Genomic DNA, 17678 nt, shown 5'->3' on the forward strand with positions numbered 1-17678 from the left:
TAAAAAACAAAGTAAAAGTCAGCATAAATTAACTGTATACTGATTCCTTAGAAGATTACAGTATAATTTAAAAAGGAAAACAAGCATAGCATTAGTGGTATAAAGCTAAAAAATAAATAAATAAATAAATAAATCATTGGGCATGAATAGCTTATTGTGTAACATTATACTACAGGATATTTCTAACTAACTCGGCAGGTCATTCTTAAAGTTAATACATTTTGGGATCAGTTACATTTCAATTTAGTTGTGTTTACATATCGCCAAATCATAACAATAGTTTCCTCTAGGAACTTATATTGTAAGGTAAAGACCCTACAATAATATAGAAAAAACAACAACAACAATGAAACAACCCCCTATGAGTAAGCACTTAGCAAAATTGGAAAGGAAAAACTCTCTTTTAACAGGAAAGGACCTCTGGCAGAACCAGGTTCAGAGAGGAGGGCCAGAGGACAGCCATTGGGGGTGAGACAAAGAAAAGCACAATCCAAAGACATGCCACTCATGGAGTTAGGTGAATTGGTGATTCCAAATTGCTCATAGGTGCAACTGGTTCTCTGCCTCTGTTAGTTAGCCCTGTGGCAGACTGGCAACCTGTCCAAGGTCTGCCTTGGTAGCCGCAATAGCACCCCCTTACCCTACAAGGACAAGTGGAAGTATCACTTCCAAAATCTTGCCATATACTAACAAAGGTAGCAGAATTTTAAGCATAGTTTTAAAGATAAAATACATTTTGTGAACATTTGACCTAATCTGACTTTGCAAAGGCAGTTCAAACAAACTTAATCTTGCCATTCCCTATATGCACATATCTTGCCAAAACAAACAATGGCAGTAAGAATAGGTCTATATTACACTTTGACCTTCAGATCACTTTATTGACACTGAAGACAAGGTAAAAGTTCAAACTTGTAATCATAGTTACTAAGTTATAAAACTTTTTGTCAGTTTTTGATCAGTAAATCATTAAGTTGACCTTGAGGGCCTTGGTGGATGTAAGCCACATTTTAATGGGTGGATATCATCAACTCCCTCTAAACCAGGGGTGTCAAACTCCAGGCCTTGAGGGCCAGTGTCCTGCAGGTTTTAGATAAGACCCCAGGTGAACACATCTGAATCAAATGATTAGTTCATTACCAACTCGAGGCCTGGAGTTCGACACCTGTGCTCTAAACCCTGACACATTTTAATCAGAATTCATTCAAAACCTTTCAAGCTATCGTCTTTTCAAACAAGATGACATGGAGATGCTACCAAAAACATGACCTCCTTGACAGAGGTAATGAAAAAATTGCAGGTTCCAATACGGGAGAGGGAAAAACAAAGACTACATGACATCGGTTGTCACACATTTACTTACTCAGTGGGCCATAATGAAACTACTACGACCTCTAGCTTTCAAAATGTTGAATGACAGCATGACTGCACATCTCCACCCATTTTCAGGCATTTTTAGAGCTAATAATGTACAGTATTTTCTGCTGATGGTGCTGTAACCAAAAATAATCCAACAAGGTCTTGTAACAACAACAACAACAACAACAACAAAAATGACTCGCTGACAACATGAACTTTTATGGCCACCTTTTTTCAAAAACAGTACAAATAGTTAGCGTCTTCACTTCTACTACATAAAGGATCAAGTTCAGGGTTTTCTTCCGTTTCTCGCGCATCTTGCTCAGAGTTATATATATATTCAGCTATGTCCGTGCTACATCACCCTGCACATTCCAAACGCGCGTCCACGTCAGAGACAAGTGGGAGTGGCTTGCAGCCTAATATACCGTAACAGCTCCGCGCCCACCTGACATTACTTACTCACTCGGACCACATTGACGGCCGTTGTGAGAGGTTACACATAACCTGAAGCCAGCTACAACTCGTGTTTTTTTTTTTTCTTTGACGGGCCAATCTACTAACAATCAACCATGGTAAGCATAACTCTGTCAGTAGTCAGTAGACTGTAAAAATATTTCCTCTCCAAAGTTTAGTAAAGGTTTATCATCTATGAAATATTTCCTAAGCAGGTGCATTTCCACAGTATGCGCCAACGAATCTATATGATCCAGATTTAAAGTGGGTGATGCAGGGATTCTTGTTACTGCTCCCCGTGTGGCCTCCTGCAGCAGAAATAGATTTTTAGCTCAATGATTGGCAGTAAAGCTGAGCTGACTGCTGTCCTGGATAAGCAGTGGTGATGATTAGACACTTTCACCTCACCAGAGAGAAGCTATACAAAGCAGATTTAACTCAGATAAAAACGGGGGGGATTTGTTGTATTAACAGTCTAGTGGTTTTCAAATTAGGGAACTGTTTGGTTCTTTCAAATAGCTTTGAGAATACGAATAAATAAAAATACTTCTTTGCTATTAAGGCGTGCGTTGATTACAACCATAGCCCGTTTGCAAGTGTGGCATGTCTCATATCTATCATCAAGTCCAAAGTAAGTCTCAGTGTGTAGTTCTGCAGAGCAGGAAATATTTTCCTATTTGTCATGTTAACCAAACAATGGCATAGATTAAATTCATGGCCTATTTTCTACTTTTTCAAAAATAAAAATTTAAAATATCATTTTTTAAAAATAGAAATCACCTGTTCATAATCAAATGAAACAAACCTTTCCCACCTGAGATGGATATGATCTTGGACCCTCAATTATTAGCTCTGATGTGCTCTGATGTGTGATTACTGTGTTATGTTGAATTTTTAGTGGCATATTTCACTGTCAGGAAATTCAGCTAACACACACATACCTGACCTTTTACCTCTGTTTGCTCTGTGTAGTGTAAACACAGCTTGTTAGCACTGTCAGTACTGCTTAAACCAAATGGTATCACTGTGTACACTACAGTATACCCAGCTTGATTAAATTGACCTAATGCATAACATTTAGTTCCTGTATAGCAACTGTAGGATTCTTTTGTTTCTTTAGTGTATATATAACACTAAAGAAACAAATTAATACATCTACACAGACAGAGCACTTTACATAAATTCACAAACTTTACCTTTCCTTAAGCAATATATATTCCATAATCAGGCTAAGTATTACACTTAACGACAAGTTCAGGCATACCTAAACATGTTCTGGGAGTGCTAAGTTCAAAAGAGAGGCTTTCCTTTGATCCAAAATCTGCAGCGCAAATGTGCTGAAAGGTGACAGTTAAAACCGTGTTACATGAATTGTTGATGGTGCCATCAACCTGCTTGGCTAGTATTGCATCCTCACCATGCAGCTTTTCAAATAGGTCAGCAACTTTGATTTATTTTAAAAATATCATAAGTTAGACATATTAATTATTTATCAGAATCCAATGTTGAACCATCCCCAGAAACATGCTTTGGTTTATAGCAGGAGCAACATCCCAGGATGGTCTTGATGAGAAACAATTAACTAGAAACTATGAATATCCATTAAGTAGGTTTTAGGTTAGATAAAGCAGATTCTGGGGCAAGTGTGGTATTATACAGTGCATGTGGCTCAAAACTAATGAATGTCAGACTGGCAAAATGTGTCTTACATGTTGGACCTGACCAAGGTTTATATACAGGCAGAAGTACTGGCACAAAGAAATGCAACTAAATGGTAATAACCAAATGTTCAACCAACATTCAAATATACAAGATGACCATTTATATGGCATATCTCTTGGAGGACTCTAAAACAATATGAACAAAATACATGACATATAATTCATCTGTTGATTCTTGATCTCTTTTTTTCCAAACGTGTACTGTGAGAGTGGGCGTTAAGAAATCAATTTTCATGCTTCCTGACCTAAAAAATCTTTTACAAATTTATTATGTCTTTATATGTTCCTTTCTTACACTCTGTATGTGTCAAGCTTGCGACTAGTTATTTCCAACGCAGGCTTTTTAATCACTGACAAAACTGGAATGTCAAGTAAGTGTTGAGACACCTCAGAGATGTTTGTTTTTCTCTCGACACACCCTAACAGTCTGAATAAAAATTTAGTTTGACAGTTGGAGAGAGATTTATCTATGACAAAGCCCTAAATACCTACAACTTACTGTACTCGTTATACTTAAAGACATAAAAATATCTCAGCTTCCAAACAGCAAAATCATTCTAACACACACTTTCAACAGATAAGTTACAAAAGGTCTACTGTTTTGGGGACTAGCAGTCAGTGTTTACAGGAATAGCCAGCCCTCACAGCTAGGTGTCAGGTTAGCACGAGGAACCAAAAATAACTGTTCCACAAAGCTCTGCTAACCTAGAAGCCCAGGCAAGTATGAGGGTCATCACCACCGAGAAGTCCGCAAGAAAAATGGCTATGTGAATTATAAGACTTACAATAGTGAATATATCCAAATATATTTGCTTCAATAAATGAAATATGGTCTCTAGACCACTTACACCACCAATACCATACTCTGAGTCACCATCTGTTCACAGAGAAAGAGAAAATTGGGGACATGTAAAAATAGCTGCCTGACATAAACTAGTGTGGAAATGCAGCGTACCACATGTGACAAGTTGTTGAAATACAAACTGGGTAGACTTATTTTTCATGTATGCCCCAAACAAAGATGGTTAGGTCAGAGTTTACACAAAATTCCCAGCAAGAGGCTAGCATTCAGTTTAAAGTTTTATGAGCTGGATCTTGAAGTTCAAAGACTAGGTTTGTTCTCTGGCATTACTATTATTGGAAAACATAGCGTTAACATAAAAATGCGAGACATCATCCCAGTAACTCAAAAAATGAATATTTTCAGCATTTAAACGGCATGTCAGACTAATAATCTCACTGGTAGAAAAATCAAATTTTACCACAAAGCAGTCTGTCTCTGTGTGATCTAATACCCAAGACATGTAAAGTGATATAGCAAAAAGCCTTCTTTTGTTCTCTGTATAATGAATAGTTAAACCATTTTTTAAATTTATTTTAGGCTTCACATGCATAAAAATACTGAGGAAAACACAGTGTAGGCTTTGATTGCCAGTGGACTGTTGAGTTTTTTTTTATTTAGGTCATGTTTAAAGTATAACAAATGCTTAGTTGCTCTCTGGACTCGGCTTCCATTCCAGCTCCTGACTGCTCATAGCAAATGCATGACATCCAGTGACAGCTGCAGCAAAAATGTGTTTTGCTTGTTAATCTTCTTTCTCTCGCATCTTTGCTTCCATCTAGTGGCTGAGTTTCCAGATTGGTTCCTTGAATTCTGACAGCAATTGTAAAATATAATTATGCCCAAATTTGTGGTATTTTAGTGTAATCTGTGTTTCCTTTTCTCCTGTATGTATATATGTGTGAATATATACACTGAATTTATGTTATCTTGCTCATTTTTCTGTCTTGCAGCGTGAATGCATCTCTGTCCATGTAGGCCAGGCTGGTGTCCAGATGGGAAACACCTGCTGGGAGCTCTACTGTCTAGAGCATGGAATCCAGCCAGACGGCCAGATGCCTAGTGACAAGCCCATCGGTGGCCATGATGATTCCTTTACCACCTTCTTCAGTGAAACTGGGGCTGGAAAGTATGTTCCCAGAGCAATCTTTGTTGACCTGGAGCCCACTGTCATAGGTAAGTAGGGCTCTGAATTTGACCTTAATTTAACTAATAAAAAGCACTTCCTATAATAGATGAATTTGTATTCTTAGCGCTTGCTCTTTTGCTTTCCCAGATGAAGTTCGAACAGGAACATATCGTCAGCTCTTTCACCCTGAACAGCTGATCTCAGGAAAGGAGGATGCAGCTAACAACTATGCCCGTGGACACTACACCATTGGGCGAGAGATCATTGACTCTGTCCTTGACAGGATCCGTAAACTGGTAATTGATTAAAGGGAATCCCCATGTTTTAATTAATGTTGCCCTCAACTGCACAAAATCTGACATTCAAACCCCACTCTGCACAAATAGCAAACTTTGTGATATTTTCTCCACACAGGCAGATCAGTGCACTGGTCTTCAAGGATTCTTGGTCTTTCATTCCTTTGGTGGAGGCACTGGCTCTGGTTTCACCTCCCTGCTGATGGAGAGGCTCTCTGTTGACTTTGGCAAAAAATCAAAGCTTGAGTTTGCCATCTACCCAGCCCCCCAGGTTTCCACAGCAGTGGTGGAGCCTTACAACTCTATCCTGACCACCCACACCACCCTGGAGCACTCCGACTGTGCCTTCATGGTGGACAATGAGGCCATTTATGACATCTGCCGCAGAAACCTTGATATTGAACGTCCTTCCTACACCAATCTCAACCGCCTTATTAGCCAAATTGTCTCGTCTATTACAGCCTCACTTCGTTTCGATGGAGCTCTGAATGTTGACCTGACAGAGTTCCAGACCAACTTGGTGCCCTACCCTCGTATCCACTTCCCTCTGGCCACCTATGCTCCGGTCATCTCTGCTGAGAAAGCCTACCACGAGCAGCTGTCAGTGGCTGAGATAACCAATGCCTGCTTTGAACCAGCTAATCAAATGGTGAAGTGTGATCCTCGTCATGGTAAATACATGGCCTGCTGTCTGCTGTATCGTGGTGATGTGGTGCCCAAAGATGTCAATGTGGCCATTGCGGCAATCAAGACCAAACGCACCATCCAGTTTGTGGACTGGTGCCCCACTGGCTTCAAGGTGGGTATCAACTACCAGCCTCCAACTGTGGTTCCTGGTGGAGACCTGGCCAAGGTGCAGAGGGCTGTCTGCATGCTAAGCAACACCACAGCCATCGCTGAGGCCTGGGCCCGACTGGACCACAAGTTTGACCTGATGTACGCCAAGAGAGCCTTTGTTCACTGGTATGTTGGGGAGGGCATGGAGGAAGGAGAGTTCTCAGAGGCCAGAGAAGATATGGCTGCTCTGGAGAAGGATTATGAAGAGGTGGGGATTGATTCATTTGAAGAAGATGAGGAGGGAGAGGAATATTAAACAGGGTCAGCTGTAATTTACTGTTTTCAGGGGGAAATTAATCGTGGTAGTAGTTATTTATTGGAGGGGGGGGGAGATAATATTTTGGATTTTAATCCAGAAATGTAACTTTTTATTTACACTTTAAAACAGAAAAGTCTACCTAAAATCTATATCTGTTTTGCCAATAGCTTTTATGTTTGTTAGGTTCTGTTAATATAATAAGTGAGTGAATCTTTATTTTTTGAACTATTGTGGCTCAATAAATCTCTCCCAAGATATAGATTCTTTTCTTTTTTTTAACCCAATGCATCTCAAGAAGTATTTTATTGTGTGTGTGTGTGTGTGTGTGTGTGTGTGTGTGTGTGTGTTCTTGTAACCTGTTAAAATCAGCATGATACTGCCATCTATTGGAAGTTATTCACCTTTCAGGACACAAAGTTGTCTCGTCAATTGGGTAACTTCTCAGTTTCTTTGAAATACGAAACACATGATTGTTTAGACTTGTTGATTTCTTTAGAAAAGTGGGTGTGTTTTAGAATTTGCTGGGAGTTGTTTCCAGCCACAAATACCAGCTCCTCGATCTCCTGATATTACTCTGTCAAGCTCCACTGTAACAAGTTACATAGAAGCTGAAACCAGTTGGGACTCGCTCTTCATTGAGGGCCAATCTACCAACAATCAACAATGGTAAGCATAATTCTGTCAGTAGACTGTGAAGAAATTTCTTCTTCAAACTTTAGAAAGGTTTATCTTCTATGAAATGTTTCCTTAGCGGGTGCATTTCTGCAATATGTGTCAACGAATGTTCAGTAGATCTATTTAAATGCTCCAGATTTAAAGTGGGTGATGCAGGGATTCTTGCTACTGCTCCCCGTGTGGCCTCCTGCAGCAGAAATAGATTTTTAGCTCAATGACTGGCAGTCAAGCTGAGCTGACTGCTGTCCTGGATAAGCAGTTTTGATGATTAGACACTTTCAACTCATCAAGAGATGACCATTAAAATTACAATGGAGATTTAATGTAGATATTAAAGAAAGAAAGAAAATCTTTTTATTAGGTCTATAGTGTTTTTCAAATTTAAGGACATTTTTTGGTTCTTTCAAATAGCAATTAAGGATACTAATAAAAAATACAAACAAATCACTTTCATCTATGACCTGGTTACTTTCTATAACCAAAGTTTAAAACATTACAAAGATCACATGTTACTAATCAAATGGCACAAATACCTCCTACCTGAAAGAGACATGATCTTGTAGCCTATAATACTAATAACTAAAGAAATAAAAAGCTAATAATTGTTTGTTACAACGTGTGGTGATTAAAACCATAGCCTTTAAGTCAGTGTGGAATGTAAGTGTATCTTTTACATCTATCAACCTGCAGAACAGGAAACATTTTTCCTTTAAAATTCAAGTAGCCCTGTTAAACATGCAGGTATGTACAGCATTTGCAGATTAAATTAATGGCCTGGTTAATACATTTTTTTAAAGTTTTAGAATTACTCTTAATAATCAAGCATGCTGAGACATGACCTTGCAGCTTCTACAAATGGCTGCTGATGCACTGCATTTTTAGTCACATATTTCACTGTCAGAAACTTCTGCTCATTTGTGCTGTTAAAATTGCATTATAAATTCATAAATGCCATTCCTTGTGAAATATATTCGGTGTAAATATTGCACTGTGTTTAAAGAAAAGGTCACAGAGATACACAAAAATATGTTCTGAGAGTAAATTAAAAAGATTCCTTACATGCCAAGTGTGCTGAAAGGTAGTTAAAACTGTGTGCAACAGTAGTTCTAATCTGAAATGACATGAATCTTTGATGCCACCATCAACCTATAACCTTATATTTTGAAGGGTAGATTTTATCCAAAGAGTTATAGTGGGATGCAAAAGTTTGGGCAACCTTGTTAATAGTCATTTTCCTGTATAAATCGTTGGTTGTTACAATAAAAAAAAAAAAAAAAGAAAAAAAAAAGAGAAAGGGACAAACAGTGATATTTTTAGAAACAAAATGAAGTTTATTGGATTTACAGAAAGTGTGCAATAATAGTTTAAACAAAATCAGGCAGTTGCATAAATTTGGGCACGACAACCAAAAAAAAAAAAAAAATTAAATCAATATTTAGTAGATCCACGTTTTGCAGAAATTACAGCCTCTAAACGCTTCCTGTGGGTTCCAATGAGAGTCGGGATTGTGGTTGAAGGTATTTTGGACAATTCCTCTTTACAAAAATTCTCTAGTTCATTCAGGTTTGATGGCTTCCGAACATGGACAGCTCTCTTTAACTCACACCACAGATTTTTAATAATATTCAGATCTGGGGACTGAAATGGCCATTCCAGAATGTTGTATTTGTTCCTCTGCATGAATGCCTTAGTGCAGAGGTAGGGAACTCCAGGCCTCGAGAGCCGGTGTCCTGCAGGTTTTAGATGTGTCCTTGATCCAACACAGCTGATTTAAATGCTAAACTACCTCTTCAACATGTCTTGAAGTTCTACAGAGGCCTGGTAATGAACTAATCATCTGATTCAGGTGAGATCTAAAACCTGAAAGACAGACTCTCGAGGACCAATGTTCCATACCCCTTCCTTAGTGGATTTTGAGCAGTGTTTCTGGTCATTGTCTTGTTGAAAGGTTCAACCCCAGCGCAGTGTCAGCTTTGTCACAGATTCCTGGACGCTGGTCTCCAGAATCTGCTGATACTGAGTGGAATCCATGTGTCCCTCCCCTGACAAGATTCCCAGTCCCTGCACTGGCCACACAGCCCCACAGCACCTTATTCCAGAATGAAGCTGGCTTGTCCAAATGTGCTTTAGCATACCTCAAGCGGCTCTGTTTGTGCTGTGGGCGGAGAAAAGGCTTCCTCTGAATCACTCTCGCATACAGCATCTCCTTGTGTAAATTCCGCCGAATGGTTGAACAATGCACAGTGACTCCATCTGCTGCAAGATGATGTTGTAGGTCTTTGGTGCTGGTCTGTGGGTTGACTCTGACTGTTCTCACCATTCGTCGCTTCTGTCTATCCGAGATTATTCTTGGTCTGCCACTTTGAGCCTTAACTTGAACTGAGCCTGTGGTCTTCCATTTTCTCAATATATTCCTAACTGTGGAAACAGACAGCTTAAATCTCTGAGACAGCTTTCTGTATCCTTCCCCTAAACCATGAGGGTGAACAATCTTTGTCTTCAGGTCATTTGAGAGTTGTTTTGAGACCCCCATGTTGCTACTCTTCAGAGAAACTTAAACGAGGAGGGAAACTTACAATTGACCCCCTTAAATACTCTTTCTCAATATTGGATTCACCTGTGTATGTAGGTCAGGGTTCACTGAGCTTACCAAGCCAATTTGAGTGCCAATAATTAATGTACAGGTTTTGGAATCAATAAAATGACAACAGTGCCCAAATTTATGCACCTGCCTGATTTTGTTTGAACAATTATTGCACATTTTCTGTAAATCCAATACATTTAATTTCACTTCTCAAATATCACTGCGTGTGTCTCCTATATGATATATTTAACTGACATTTTTTTTATTGTAACAACCAACGATTTATACAGGAAAATAATGACTATTAACAAGGATGTCCAAACTTTTGCATCCCACTGTATAACAGGAGAAACATCCCCTGCATGGTCTGGATGAGAAACACTCAACATAAAACTGTGAATATCCACAAAGTAATGCATTTGATTCATGCTAAACTATATTAGTTACAAAGTTTAAACTCTTAGACTGTCGGTTGTGACTGCAAAGAGAATTGCTTGATTCATAGAATTGGAAAGCACAGATACAGTCAGGATAAGCATGATGGTCCTGACTACGGTTATTCTACATGCAAAACTATAGTGACCTAACGAAAAAGAAGTAAATGATTATTACAAAAGATTCAAATAACACTCAAACATACAAGATGTTGTCAAATGCATGTTAAGGTCAAAAACAACAAAACATTTGGCAGTGAATCATTATTTCTCATCTTCTCATATTTTAAATTCATTATGTACATCTTCCAGGTCTTACTGTGACAAGAAATAAGCAAGCCAACACTTCCTGAAGCGGAAGTTTACTGTTGACTTTATTTTGCTTGTTCTTCCTTGTAATCTGTTTCTGGTAGATTTGTGAGTATTCATTTCAACCTGCATTTTTCTGTTACCAACAAAAACTGGAATATCAAGTCAGACATGTTTGTAGTTTTGTACACGCATGTTTGAAAATTAATTTTAAAAAAAAACAGAGACAGTTAGAGAGGCATTTGTCTTTGACAATCCCTAAATAATAGTTAATTATCATACTTGCAGTTATCAAAATCTCTCAGTTTACAAATAGTAAAATCAAGGTAACACACACTTTTTACAGATTTGCTGCAAAGGTTTACCTGACAAGGACCACTGTTTTGATGATCAACAGTCGGTGTTTATTGGAACAGCAACCACTCACAGCTTGGTGATAGGTTAACATGAGAAACCTAAAATAAATACTACACAAAGCTTTGCTAACTGATAAATCTGCAAGGAAAATGACTGCGTGACAAATGCAACAGTAAATATATGCAAGTATATTTTCTATAAAATCACTCTGATAACTTGGCTGATAAATGATACATAAATATTTTCTGTGCTAAAGTTCATAAAATGATACAAGTCCCTTTTCTTTAAACTTTGTTTTGACAGCTCAAGGTCATTATGTGTAAAAAATAATGTGTAGTCAACGCACCTAATGGTGACATAATGGTAAACCAAATAAACTGGAAGTCTAAAGGTCACAAGAAAAGGGGTTTTCAGTGATATACCGGATATGTTTCTAACCAATATTTTGCCAATACTATAGCAGGCAGGCATTTTTTAATTGTTATGGTCATGGTAACAAACAAAAAGCCAAATAGATTTTTAGAAAAACATCCAAAAAAATGTCTCATCTGGCACTGATGAACTCATTTATTTCTTTTCATTACCATCATCATCCTGCATTTTTAAATCTACACACACACACACACACACACACACACACAAAACAGCAGTAACTTGCTTTACATTGTCTCTCCTGTCTTTTGATAAGTATGCTGGAATCAAGAGAGTGGATAATAACAAGTCTTGTGTTGTATTTTTACTGTTAACTGTGAATGCTAGAGTCATTAAAACAGTAGCTTTTCAATAACACTACATATATGCATACTGTTATTACAGTACTTACTAACTTGAATCTCAAAGTAAGAGACTTCATTGTCTGAATAATACTTATGAAAAGTGTTTAGTTGATTTATCAGTTCATCAGCTAAATATTATTTCATGGCTGCTGTCAACTGTTGCATAAAAGAACCTGGTGCAGCTTTGCGATTTCAAATACAAATGTCATAGGGCTTATTAGGTCTATAGTCCCAAATATTTTCCAAAGGATATGCAAAGCAATTAGTGCTTTTCAATTAGAGGGCCTGGCAAAAGGACTTCTTAAATTTAAGTGGTGCAGAAACACAATGCACACAATGTCTGCTACTGTCATGTTTGTGGAGAACAAAAAAGAAAAAAGAAAACAACTACAGAATAGGAATTAATTTCCAGCCAAAGAAAATGTATACAACATTTGTTTAATTCAGTCAAGGAACTACCTTAGTCAGAGACACTGTGGGTATCATTTGTCATTTTTTCAAACACATATACCATCCTGGACTACACCTCCACTTTTTTTCTCCTTTCTGTTTTTTTTTATGAATGCTTTGCATTTGCATACACCCGAAAAAGTCACTTGGATGAATGATGAAACATTTCACCCACTAAAAGCACTATGTTCAAACGAACACTGCCAATTTTCTGGTATTAAATATCTTCCTTTTTTGGTAGCAAAAAGATGTTTGTTGCAGAGTATAAACATACACAAGCAATTGGTTAACACACATATATTGTGGATCTCTGTCTGTGCAAACATAAATGAACAGATATTGCTTCGCCTTTGAGCTACATGTGGTTTTAGGGATAGTCCAGAGGCAGGATTTCCCAAGATTTGTTATGCTATTGTTCATGTTTTGTCTTGGTATTTTTCATCATGTTATCTTTCATCATGAAAAATAGATCTGGAAAGAAATATTTTATTAAATAAAGAAATTGATTGAAAAAATGAAAATATTGGGCTACACTTTGTTAAATACAGTATTGATGTATGGACAGCTGCAAAAACAGAATAAAATAATTACATTTGTTAAAGGGTGCCTGGTGTTCCGATCATACTAAAATAGTTAAAATGGCATTTTTCTGTATGTACAACATAATATCCTGCTCATATTTTTGTAAAACAGTGAAAAGGTTAGTCTGTTACACATACATTGATTCTCTGTAGAAATTATGGCTGTGTGCAGTCTGAATTATATACATTTACAACAATACCAGATCTGTAAAATGGGTTCTTCCACTGAGAGCTCCTATTCAAACTGATGACAGTGCTGGGTAGATGATTGAGGGGGGAAAATACAGTTTTCTGCTCAGTAAGACGAGACTAAAGACATCAAAATTATAAAATCAGAGAAGTGGAATTGAAAAACAACAAAAAAAAATATCCTATTGGCTTGATAATAACATTGCAGGTTTACCAGGTGGTATGTGTGTGTGTTCATAACCCAATTGACCCAAATACCTCTAGATGGCACTGCAATGCAGGCACTGGCGAAACAGTCAAAGCAAAGTCTGACGTCCAGCCACATGATTTAGAGTTATTATAGTTTATCCTGAGACAGACTTTAATATGTATCAGTCAGAAACTCCTTAACAAGAAAGAAATCTAAACAACAGTTGTTGAGATATTTCACTTAATAACAAGTCAGATTCTCATTGTGAGATTAAACGTAAAACACTCCGAGAATCACTTGTTTTCAAATTCCAAACAGCGCTGAAAACTATCTTCTTTCCAGAAATGCAGTCTTGGACACAGCCATAGGCACCGCCTCTCTTCTTTTACTGCAAAAGGCTTCACCTCCTCATGGGCAAGGCTAATACTTAGGAGTCATTAGGGCCACAAAGCACCTTTCTCCTAAAGTCTCACCCTTATCAAGCTGGCTCAGACAGAGGTCCCCTGTAGCATAACTGAAGATGTACCCCTATCTTCCACTCAATCCATAAGGCTCTGGGGGCCACACATTCTGAAGACACTAAAGTGGTGGGTTACTGCAGGGATGCATCACATTTCCCTTTGGAGAATCAGGTCAAGTTTCTCAACAGATTGTCATATGGCGAACTGAGGTTTTGCTTCTTCTTTTTTAAATCTTCTGCATGGTTTGAGATTATTTATTTAGCACTCGCAGATCAATTAGACTTTATTTTGTCACCCATTGCTACATAGATACATAATTTCTTACAATCCTTGCAGTTCAACTTGTTGTCACGGTTCTGGGTCGGTTTGACCCAGCATTTTGAGTTTCTGATGTTTTGGTTTATTTTGGCACTATGGGCTGCCCTTTGATACGCTTGTGCTTTGATTGTTATTGGAATTCTAGATTTCTGTTTATCCGTGTTTAAGGATTTGTTGCCTCATGTATAGTTTGGGTTCCATGTGTTATTTTCTGTCTGCCTCTCAGTGTTGAGTCTGTGTGTGATGGTTTCTGGTTTCCTGTTTTACTTTGAAAGTTCATGTCTCATGTCAGTGCGTTCAGTTTTACCTCTCCCCTGTCTCGTTAGCCTGATTTCTCCCAGCTGTGTCTCCCTCCTGTTGCCCATTCCCTGATTACTCCCCTGTGTATATAAGCCCTGTGTTTTCCTGTGCTCCCTGTCATGTTGTACCTTCAACTTGTTATGTGTTCATGATTTCCAGTCCGCCAGCACCTCAGCTTAGAATTTTGTTTTGCTTTTGTGAGTCTTATTTTATGTAGAAGGTTGTCCAGCAATAAAGCTGCGTTTTCAGTTTAAATCTCGTCTCCAAAGAGTCCTGCGTTTTGGGTCCACCACTCCTGCCTGCCTGCCACACAGCCACCATGACTCTTGTTTACCATTACCTCAGTGTCATGTTACCTCATGTGGACTAAACAACAGCCACCTTTTTGTTTATTTTTATGTCATCCTGACCTTAAATTCCGGTAGATATTGTCTACATGATCCATGAGCTGTTAAAACAAAGTCTAAAAAAAACACTGGTAGAAAGCAGTTTGGCTCTTTGTGGTGTACTAGCCAAGACATAAAAGGATAAACCCCAAAGCTTTATATTTTTTTCTCTAGCTTATGACAGATAAATAAAAATATATTTTGTGCAGAATAAGTGCAGAATTTGACTGCCATTGTTTGTTTGTTTTTGAGCTCCTGACTGATCTTTGCAGGTACATAAATAACATCTAGTGACAGCTGCCATTTTGCTTGTTTTTTTCTTTCTTAAATATCTCTTTGCTTCCATCTAGTGGCAAAATTTCCAAATTGCTTCCTAGAATTGTTCAGCATGTGTACAATGTCCAAATGTGGTATTTTGGTGTTTTCTTTTCATAAACATATACTGTTTTGTTTTGGGGCATGGGGGGATTGTTTTGTCTTTTGCAGCCCGAATGCATCTCCATTCATGTAGGCCAGGCTGGTGTTCAGATAGGAGACACCTGTTGGGAGCTTTACTGTCTAGAGCATGGAATCCAGCCAGATGGCCAAATGCCTAGTGACAAGCCTATAGGTGGCAACAATCATTGCTCTAGTGCTTTATTCAGTGAAACAGAGGCTGGGAAGTATGTCCCCAGAGCAATCTTTGTTGACCTGGAGCCCACTGTCATAGGTAAGTAGTGCTCTGAATCTGACTAAAAGCTTTTAACTAAAAACACTTCCTATAACAGACGAGTTTGTGTTCTCTTTTAATTTTCCAGATGAAGTTCGAACAGGAACATATCGTCAGCTATTTCACTCTAAACAGCTGATCTCAGGAAAGGAGGATGCAGCTAACAACTATGCCCGTGGACACTACACCATTGGGAGAGAGATCATTGACTCTGTCCTTGACAGGATCCGCAAACTGGTAGGCGAGTAGCCATTAGAGAGACAAGAACTTGCAATCAAGCCTAATCAACCACCAGTCTTAGTGTTTGTTTTTTTTCTCCATATCTACAGGCTGATCAGTGCAATGGTCTTCAAGGATTTTTGGTCTTTCACTCCTTTGGTGGAGGAACTGGATCTGGCTTCACCTCCCTGCTGATGGAGAGAATCTCTGTTGAGTTTCGCAAAAAGTCAAAGCTTCAACTGGCTGTTTCCCCTGCCCCTCATGTTTCCACAGCAGTGGTGGAACCTTACAATTCCATCCTGACTGCCCACACCACCCTGGAGAACTCTGACTGTGTGTTCATGGTGGACAATGAAGCCATTTATGACATTTATCGAAGAAACCTTAATATTGAACGTCCTTCCTACACCAACATCAACCGGCTTATTAGCCAAATAGTCTCATCCATTACAGCATCACTTCGTTTTGATGGAGCCCTGAATGTTGACCTGACAGACTTCCAAACCAACTTGGTGCCCTACCCTCGTATCCATTTTTCTCTGGCCGCCTACGCCCCGGTCATCTCTGCTGAGAAAGCCTACCATGAGCAGCTGTCTGTGGCTGAAATCTCCAATGAGTGCTTTGAACCCTCAAACCAGATGCTAAAATGTGATACTCGTCAAGGTAAATACATGCTCTGTTGTCTGCTGTATCGTGGTAATGTGGTGTCCAGAGATATCAACTCTGCTATCAGAGCAATCAAGACCAAACGCACCATTCAGTTTGTGGATTGGTTGCCCACAAATTTCAAGATGGGCATCAACTACCAGCCTCCAACTGTGGTTCCTGGTGGAGACCTGGCCAAGGTGCAGAGGGCTGTCTGCATGCTAAGCAACACCACAGCCATCGCTGAGGCCTGGGCCCGACTGGACCACAAGTTTGACCTGATGTACGCCAAGAAAGCATTTGTTCACTGGTATGTTGGGGAGGGCATGGAGGAAGGAGAGTTCTTAGAGGCCAGAGAAGATATGGCTACTCTGGAGAAGGATTATGAAGAGGTGGCAGGTATCAATTCATTTGAAGATGATGATGAATATTAAAATGCATTATATCTTATTTGTTATTTTCTGGGATAAAACTAATATTGGTTATTTATTATTTGTAGAAGTGAGATTAAAACGTTAAATTCTAATCAATTTACTTTTATTTACTCTCGATACCTACAGACTCTGTAGGTTGTTTAGTTTGTAGCACTATGATAAAAAGTAAAATAAACTGTTTTGAACTGTTGTTGCTCAAAAAATTGCTTCCAAAATACAGTACTATATAAAATGCTTGAGTGATCTGTCATTTCTTTTTTTCTTTTTCAAGAAATCAAACTTTATATTAATGTTTTCAAATTATGTTGAGCAATAGTTCTCCAAGCTTTTATATGTCTTTCAAAGGCTTTTTTTGGACGTGTGCTGACCATTTTCAGAGGAATGTTGGGTTACTGGTTTTTTTTTTAACCAATTAATAATACCCTTTAAATTGTTCAATCATGAAAATTCACTGAACTCAGTGGCTAAATTAATACTGTACTTACACATAACAGACAGCTTTGCCTAAAACCATTTTTTGTCCTTTTTGAGTCAAACTAAAACAATTTAGTTTGATCTGTAATTATATTCATTTTCCTCTTCCCTTCTCCTCATCCATTCAAGAATCCATTCTATCTTACCATAGGTCTTTTTTTAAACAAAGAAATTGTTTATGTTCAGGGCTCAGTAACCATCATCAGCTACTTTCTTGGTTGCTTGAAAATATCAGATTCACACAAAAACATTTCAGTAAGGGGACATTGTGTGTTGTAGCCTCCTGTGT

General features: G+C 38.4%; 2 protein-coding genes across 3 annotated transcripts; both read left to right on the forward strand.

Annotated features, from left to right (window-relative positions):
• The first annotated feature begins 1797 nt into the window (after positions 1-1797).
• LOC146651279 (tubulin alpha chain-like) lies at positions 1798-7049 on the forward strand. The gene is made up of 4 exons (XM_085383490.1): positions 1798-1934; positions 5331-5553; positions 5654-5802; positions 5921-7049. The coding sequence occupies exons 1-4, from the start codon at positions 1932-1934 to the stop codon at positions 6893-6895; spliced, it is 1350 nt and encodes a 449-aa protein (XP_085239616.1). The 5' UTR covers positions 1798-1931; the 3' UTR covers positions 6896-7049.
• A 189-nt stretch (positions 7050-7238) lies between these two features.
• On the forward strand, positions 7239-17287 carry LOC146651280 (tubulin alpha chain-like). 2 transcript variants are annotated; one of them, XM_085383489.1, is made up of 4 exons: positions 7239-7564; positions 15395-15617; positions 15706-15854; positions 15947-17285. In XM_085383489.1, the coding sequence occupies exons 1-4, from the start codon at positions 7562-7564 to the stop codon at positions 16913-16915; spliced, it is 1344 nt and encodes a 447-aa protein (XP_085239615.1). In that variant the 5' UTR covers positions 7239-7561; the 3' UTR covers positions 16916-17285. The 2 variants fall into 2 exon arrangements, with proteins under 2 accessions (XP_085239615.1, XP_085239614.1); XM_085383488.1 differs by having other exon boundaries at positions 7239-15617; positions 15947-17287.
• Positions 17288-17678: the final 391 nt, after the last annotated feature.

The sequence above is a fragment of the Rhamphochromis longiceps genome, linkage group LG16 (assembly GCF_057381845.1).
Source record: "Rhamphochromis longiceps isolate RC_006_pf linkage group LG16, R_longiceps_female_GT1.1, whole genome shotgun sequence".
Classification (NCBI taxonomy): domain Eukaryota; kingdom Metazoa; phylum Chordata; class Actinopteri; order Cichliformes; family Cichlidae; genus Rhamphochromis; species Rhamphochromis longiceps.

What these genes read in the sequence shown, in the direction of transcription:
- LOC146651279 (XM_085383490.1), top strand. An exon ending in CCTGGAGCCCACTGTCATAG is followed by an intron (nt 5,554 to 5,653) that starts GTAAGTAGGGCT and finishes TTGCTTTCCCAG; the next exon opens with ATGAAGTTCGAACAGGAACA. An exon ending in TTGACAGGATCCGTAAACTG is followed by an intron (nt 5,803 to 5,920) that starts GTAATTGATTAA and finishes TTCTCCACACAG; the next exon opens with GCAGATCAGTGCACTGGTCT.
- LOC146651280 (XM_085383488.1), top strand. Translation starts at nt 15,368, where the DNA reads ATGGGGGGATTGTTTTGTCTTTTGCAGCCCGAATGCATCTCCATTCAT. An exon ending in CCTGGAGCCCACTGTCATAG is followed by an intron (nt 15,618 to 15,705) that starts GTAAGTAGTGCT and finishes TTAATTTTCCAG; the next exon opens with ATGAAGTTCGAACAGGAACA. An exon ending in TTGACAGGATCCGCAAACTG is followed by an intron (nt 15,855 to 15,946) that starts GTAGGCGAGTAG and finishes CCATATCTACAG; the next exon opens with GCTGATCAGTGCAATGGTCT.